Below are 7,684 nucleotides of genomic sequence, written 5' to 3' on the forward strand. Positions count from 1 at the left end.
AAAAAACAAGTAAAGTTCAGTACTGTGCACTTATATGGGGCAAAACCTGGTTTCAGATACTGCAATTCAGAGCGACCTGATTGGCAACTTCAATCTTAAGTAACTTAGTAAGATCACAATAAAATATGTTTGAGATGTTACAATAGGGAAGTGATGTCAACTCAGATATACAGGGGGCGTTCAAGTGATTGTCTACAAAATTACAAGCTTAGATACATAAGAATAGTTTATGAAATCAAGCGGTATAATACAAGCCTGGGTTCAGGCATCTGAAAAGGAATACAGACGTTGTTTGCTCTCACAAGCCCTAATAGAGTTGCTATTGCAGCAACAACCCATGCCCGTTTGCCCAACAAACTGCACGCAAATAATCGATGCACACTGACACTAAGTTCTTGCGTCCGCTGGTGCTAGAGATCTTCATATGCCTCCAGCAGATAACTTATCCTGCACTCACACAAAGCCACATAAAGGGGTGGGTTAGAGGACTCAACATCAGGAATAGAAATGTACTGATTTGGTACATCAACATACATGTATTTGGAAGCAGGCGTGGATCAAAGAGAATATGCACTCAAAATGGCGAAGTGAAACTAGTGAATTAGCAAGAGAAACTTGTCTGAAGCAAGGTACCAAACAGCTTCAGCTAGTTCACATAGACTTGGACTTGGGACAGGAGGGCTGGACTGAATTTATTTTCCCACAATGCTATGTGCATGAGTATTTGTCCTAAGGGTTCTGAAGGAGAACCAATTTCTGAATCTAAATTAGTCAAGCTGGGCACATACCATAAAAGACTTCATAAGAAGTCTAAACAGCTATCCAGTGTCTAGATTGCTGTCAGAAACCACTTTCATCTAGGATTTAGATTGTTAAGACAAACTATACTCATTTAGGTGATTTGTTATGTTGGGCAAGCCATTCTCAAGTGACAAACAAAAACAATACAGACCTTTTGAAATTAGTAGGGAGGATCCGGGTTAAATGCTAAAGATTCCCTCCAGATAAGTTCTTTTATATGCACTTCTGTAAAGGATGGTTGCTCAAAATCAAAGCTGAAAGGTGCAGGGCAGGTAGGTTCTTCATTGATCTCATGAAGTGAAGCCAAGTATGGGTGATGCAGAGCCTCATCAACTGCATAACAAAAAAGGTATTTGAGTTTATAGTTAAGCCACCACTAATAAAGTGGCATGCGTGAAGCCAGGTACCTGTAATCCGTCTGCTTGGATCAAACACAAGCATTCTCTCCAACAAATCGACTGCACCAGGAGACATGTTGCGGAAACACAGGCGGAAGTCCTGCCTTGGAAACTGTGGTAGTTGTTTCATGTATCTTTTTGCATTATCACTTCGAAGGAATCCCAGGCTTGCATCATCTGGTGAGCCTATGAGCTTTTGGAAGAGAAAAAAAAAAACTCATTAATATTGGTACCCAGATTACAGGGTCATATTTAACAAAGGAGAAAGGTACTCAATGGTGCAGATTAATAGAAGTTAATAATGCATCCTACAATAATAGACCAGGATGTCTCTGAAAAATATCAATAGAAGAGAGGAAAATTCATAGAAACACGAAGTTAAGATAAAACATTTAAAAGGTCAAATCTGGATTTCTGATCTGGTAAACATCGCAAATTGACTTCAGTTAAAATCACAGGTGACTCCTACTCAAACATACATAAAGAGGAAAAACTTCAACACAATATAGGCATAAACAAGACAAGTTAATATCTTGGTTTTTCCAAAGGAGCCAATCCATAAATCACTGAATTGCACTAAGAGAAACGCTAGCACAAACAATTCATTACGATAATTTTACCTCGGTGATCAATTTCAATTGCTGGATGTAATCCCGTCCAGGAAACAGGGGTTGACGAGTAACGATTTCACCTAATATGCATCCAACTGACCAGACATCAATGGCAGCAGTATACTGTGAACAGTTCAACAGCAGCTCTGGTGCCCTGTACCAACGAGTGACCACATACTCTGTCATGAGATCTGTCTCCGAGGTGGTCCTTGCAAGCCCAAAGTCTGCGATCTTGAGGTCACAATTTGCATTTAGGAACAAATTGCTCGGCTTTAGATCGCGGTGCAATATATTTGCTGAGTGCACATATTTTAGCCCTCTTAGCAACTGATACAAGAAGTACTGCAAGGAAAAAGGGGAAACAAACAAATAAAGAATATATCATTGTTGCTAAGCAAGATACATGGTAATCAATTTCTGAATTGGGCACAAGCAACATTTATTTGGATAGTTGGATTGGAATTTATTTTGATATGACATAACTTTGGCCCAAGCTGGAGCAACAGACCTGGCAATGATCATCAGTCAATGGCTGATTTGAGCGTATGATCTGATGGAGATCTGTATCCATTAACTCAGTAACAATGTACACGTCATTAAAGTTCTCTCTAGTTGGGGGGCGTATTACGTCCTTTAAGGCAAGGATCTGTGATTACAAATTAAAATAATTATTAGACAAATTAGATCATAGGAATATCATTGCTGAGTAGAAGTGTACAACATGGTTATAACACATGCACACGGAATTTGTGGACAAATCAAACCCTCAATACTACTTTAAGCCATGTAAACAAAAGCAACGATAATCAATGATACAAGCCTGCCAAAATAATGCCAATGGATGCGAGCCAACCATGTGGGTGTCAGCTGAACTCAGGTCCTGTTTGGTTTTAGGATTGGTAACGCAAACATAAAGGAATCAAAGCTTTTAACATAACGACCACACATACAATGTGATCTGATTTCAGTTCTATTTACGTTACTATCCTAGGAACCAAACAGCACGTCATGGTCTTTGGATATTCCTTTTTTAACAAAGTAGAAAAGGCTAAAGTTTGTTCTCCAAAATATATTAAATTTGAAAAGAAAACCATACACCATCCCCAATTCAACCCCACATCTCCACTTCGCTTTATATGTCAACCATGAAAATCCGGAAGATGGAGCACTTCCTCCATCCTATTTATAGAAATTCTACATATGTAGAGAAACAGAAATTTGAATACACTGAATAGCAACTGGATGTTGCAGCAAACTGTGATTCTTTCATAAGCAATAACAAAAGGCACTTTATGTTGCAGCTATTTTTAGCAAATTGGCATCATAGATCTTTACAATTGAAAAGACTAGCACAACTGTAAGCTTGCTATGATGACAACCTAAAGCACACACAAACATAATGCCGAGAGCTAGGAGATTCTGGACAAACAAACGAGGACAAGCCCCAAATCCAAGTATCGCAGAGAAATGGCCAGTGGCACTGGTAAAAAGCATCAAACATACGTACGTTCTCATGGTCCATGTGGCGCAGCAGCTTGATTTCCCTCAGCGTCCGCTTGGCGTCGATGTGGTTGTCGAACGCATTGCCAACCTTCTTGATCGCAACCTCCTCCCCTATCTGCGAGTTGACAGCCGCGCTGAAACAAGGGAACAGCCCCCAAAATGTTTACAACATAATAAGCACATCTACGGGCTACGGCAAACAAACTTTGCGGCAGTGACTCATCTCCCCATATATTTTTGCCTAACCCGTCACAGCCGCACCAAATCTACACGCGCAACCCCAGCGCGTAGGCAGAGCAAAGACAGCATGTCGATTTGCCACCACCAGTGGAGCGGGGACTCGGGAAGGATTGGGAGGGGGGAGGGGGGAGGGGGAGGGGACGCACCAGACAATGCCGTAGGCGCCGCGGCCGATGGGGCGGATGGGCGGGGCGTACTTGGAGGAGACCTCGAAGAGGTTTCCGTACACGTTGTACAGCACGTAGCGGCCCCCGTGCGTCGCCATACCCTTGATCTGCGCTCCACCGCCGCCGCCGCCGCCGCCGGAGGAATCCATGGTTTCTTCGTCTCCTTCCTTCCTCGCCTCTCGGGGAGGGTTGTGGGGCTGCTAGGGTTGGTGCTGCTTGACTAGCGTCTAGTCGTTGATGGGAGGGCGGCCTCAAGGGACTGTGGTGGAAGAAGCTTCCCTCTTTTTGACTCGGGCGGCGACTGGGGAATGGGGGGATGGATGGATCGGGAGCGGGACGAGGAAGGAGGTGGGGCGGTGTTTGGGGGAAAACACCTCGTTTTTTCCTTCAAAGAAAAAACAAAAACTCTACACATTTGTATTAGGAGAAGAGTAGGAATCCTAGTTCACCAAAGGTCAGAGTTCCACTTTCTGATTTTTAAATTTTATATTTTTTATAAAGAGATTCTAGCGAGGAGCATATGGTAAGTAATTGTGGCAGTGATTGAATAGGGAGCAGTAGCAAGTGAGTTCTTTTAACTTCTAGATTGTAACGTAAGTAGAGCTCTTGATCAGAATACATTTTATATTTTAACCGTTTTGCGCTGTACCTTTCAACCAACCTTGCTAAGAGCCACACGTTTCTTCCACGGTCGATGTCAAGTCTTCAAGACAGTGTGTACGCATCATCATAGGAGGATTTGTGTGAAAGCTCGTGTGGCTGAAACCCAAAGTAATCTGAAACCACGAGCTTGCCCCTTGCGTTATATAGTAGCCCAGGTCAACGTTTGGTCGTCATACGTGTGGACTTGGGATTTCAGGCATTGCTTATCAGTTAGCCAATAATATTTTTCTTTCATAATAAATTAGTATTTATTAAGCTTATCAGCTTAGAAACCAACCAACGAACAGGTTGATTGTGTTATGGACATTACAATAAATTAGAAGGTATGAGTGCTAAGTCAATTTTACAAAGATATAATAACGAATGCCCACTATGTTTATCTTTTTTTTTTGAAAAGAAGAAGAAGAAGACTGTTACATAAATATTTGGGATGTTTAAGGGTGATGTCATCATACCACGTCGCCTAAAGCTGTGGATTGTTCAACATGTAAAGAGTAGAGCTACTATCCATGGGCCAGCAGATGACATGTCCTTTCTTTTTCGAGAACATTTTGAAGATATTTGGTTGTTGGTTTCGGCCATGGCTTATCAGTCAGTCAATAGTATTTTTCTTTCACAACAAACCAGTATCAGCTGGGCTTATCAGTCCAGAAACCAACTAGCGAACAGACTGACTGTGTTATGGACAGTACAATAAATTAGAAGGTATTGGTGCTAGGTCAATTTTATAAAGATATATAGCCTGTTCGGTTGGCTGGTTCGTATCGTTGCTGGTTTGTGAAGAAGTACTGCTGGCTGATTTGTGTGAGAGAAAAATACTATTCCGACTGAAAATTTACGATCGTTTATGACAAGTCATGACCAAACGAACAGGCTGATAATAATTAATGCCCACTATGTTTATCTTTTCTAAAGAAGAAGAAGATTGTTACATAAATATTTGGGATGTTTAAGGGTGATGTCATCATACCACGTCGCCTAAAGCTGTGGATTGTTCAACTTGTAAAGAGTAGAGCTACTATCCATGGGTCAGCAGATGACACGTCCTTTCTTTTTCGAGAACATTCTGAAGACATTTGGTTGTTGGTATCAACCAGAGCTTATCAGCCATGTTTTCCTCTCTAGCCCTGGGCAAATTTTATCGAGAACTGAAAAAAACCGAGAACCGAACTAAATTTATCGAGAACCGAAATCTCGGTTCCCTATTCGGTTCCCATTTCCTAAGAACCAAAATTTGTTCGGTTAATTCAGTTCCTCCCCTCGGTTAACCGAACTAACCGAGGAACCGAACTCCCGCCTCTCGGAGACCCGGAGTCCCGGCGCCCCCCTGCGACGACCGACCTCCCGCGACGCCACATCCCCGCCCAGAGTCCGGCGCGCCCTCCCGAGTCGCTAATTTTTTGGAAGCCGGAGTTGGTCTGTTAGTGCGGTTCAGAACCGGAACCGAACCAAACTAACCGAAGCCGAACTTCGTCGGTACCGATTTTTTGGAAGAACCGATCGGTACGGGCTTTTCTGGGAACCGAAGAACCGAGGATTCCCAGCGAACAGGCTGATTGTGTTATGGACATTACAATAAATTAGAAGTTATTGGTGCTAGGTCAATTTTACAAAGATATATTAATGAATGTCCACTATGTTTATCTTTTTTTAAAAAAGAAGAAGGAGAAGAAGACTGTTACATAAATATTTGGGATGTTTAAGGATGATGTCATCGTACCACGTCGCCTAAAGCTGTGGATTGTACTACTTGTAAAGAGTAGAGCTACTATCCATGGGTCAGCAGATGACACGTCCTTTCTTGTTCGAGAACATTGTGAAGACATTTTTTTTCTCCATTGAGAAGGGACGTGAAGTCGAAATACAGAAACAGGGAGGAAGCGAGCTGGAGAAGTAAGAAGAAGAAGAAGAAGAAAAAAAGGAAGAATCAGGCTAGTAGTAGTTTGTTTGGATGAAAATAGAGATATGTTTCACAGCTGATTTTAACCGTACAGCACACAATTTTTTCACAACGACAGAGAAAAGAATATGCAGAAAAACTGAAGACTCGTTAGTTGCCGAGAGTGATAATAACCAAAATCAAGCATCCTATCCAAAGTAACAAAGCGTTGCTAGCTTCCGAAAAATAAAACTGGTTGATCCATGCTTTCGTTGGAGTGTTCGGAACCACGTGCCGCTGCAGCTGCGGCTGCAAAACCACAGCTGCCAACCACGAGCAAAGCAACACAAACATCTGCAGCTGCAGGCTGCTGCAGACTGCAGCAAGGAGAAGCGAATGCCCCTGTGTTTTTATCCAAGGCGCTTTGTGCTTGCAAAATTGACTTTCTCATTTTTCCTACTTAAAAATTCGTTTTACCATCTTCTGTTTACAGATAGATGTGCAATAATCAAGCGTGATGGAGGCCTATGGAACTCTAAAGCGAATGCTGAATTAGGGGCAGGCACGTAGCAGTTTGCTTTTGGAAAATTTCCAGAGACCTTGTACAGGTAGCTAAGCGACTGGGACGGCAAGGTAAAAAAAAAAATTGCTATGGAAAAGTAAAAATGATGCAACAAGAGGCGGGCACGTAGCACTTTGGTTTTGGAAAATTTCCAGAGACGGGCCAGTTTGATGCGCCTTCAGATGCTCTGGCTCAACAAACATTTGTACAGGCAGCATGGGAAGGTAAAAAGAATTGAAAAAACAATTTGGAAAATTTTCAAAGACCTAGTTGTACAGGAAGGTAAAACAAAATTAAAAGATAAACATTTGTACAGGCAACATGGGAAGGTAAAAAGAATTGAAAAAACAATCTGGAAATTTTCAAAGACCTAGTTGTACAGGAAGGTAAAAAAAATTAAAAGTAACAAACAGATTGTGGCTGCTGGGATTCGAGCCCAGGTCTCCACGGCCACAACGTGGAATTCTTACCACTAAACTACAGCCACTTTGCTTGCCTGATCTTTTATGTATCTTATTTTAATTGGAATAGGTAGTAATTGAGCATCCGTGTACCAAAGGTGCTAAGTGCAGTACTTGCAACCAAATTGCCCAGCTAGAATTATGAACGGTTGGGCAGGCATATGCAGGAACCCTTTAAGGGCTGTTTGGATTGAATGATATTTACATAAATTTTGGAGGCTGTCGTTCCTTAGAAAAGGAAGTGCTTGGTTGTGTTTGGACAAAGGAAAACAAATTTCTCGCCTCGCTCTCTCATCAGTCATCACTGCTACCCGCACTTGCATGTTCTTCTCTCCTTGCTCCTGAGGCTTGAGCTGATGAGTGATAAGATCGATTGGCAATGCAAATCGCAACAACTGT

At 42.1% G+C, this 7,684-nt stretch overlaps 1 protein-coding gene and 1 non-coding gene across 2 annotated transcripts; both read right to left on the bottom strand.

Annotated features, from left to right (window-relative positions):
- Positions 1-95: 95 nt before the first annotated feature.
- LOC136528886 (mitogen-activated protein kinase 6-like) lies at positions 96-4,100 on the bottom strand. The gene is made up of 7 exons (XM_066521885.1): positions 3,700-4,100; positions 3,318-3,447; positions 2,319-2,456; positions 1,820-2,152; positions 1,209-1,392; positions 953-1,134; positions 96-447 (listed from the first exon to the last, which is right to left on the bottom strand). The coding sequence occupies exons 1-6, from the start codon at positions 3,867-3,869 to the stop codon at positions 962-964; spliced, it is 1,128 nt and encodes a 375-aa protein (XP_066377982.1). The 5' UTR covers positions 3,870-4,100; the 3' UTR covers positions 96-447; positions 953-961.
- A 3,139-nt stretch (positions 4,101-7,239) lies between these two features.
- TRNAH-GUG (transfer RNA histidin (anticodon GUG)) lies at positions 7,240-7,311 on the bottom strand. Its single transcript has one exon. It is a non-coding gene; the product is annotated as a tRNA-His (tRNA).
- Between the last annotated feature and the right edge of the window lie 373 nt (positions 7,312-7,684).

The sequence above is a fragment of the Miscanthus floridulus genome, chromosome 2, assembly GCF_019320115.1.
Source record: "Miscanthus floridulus cultivar M001 chromosome 2, ASM1932011v1, whole genome shotgun sequence".
NCBI classification, from domain to species: Eukaryota; Viridiplantae; Streptophyta; class Magnoliopsida; order Poales; family Poaceae; genus Miscanthus; species Miscanthus floridulus.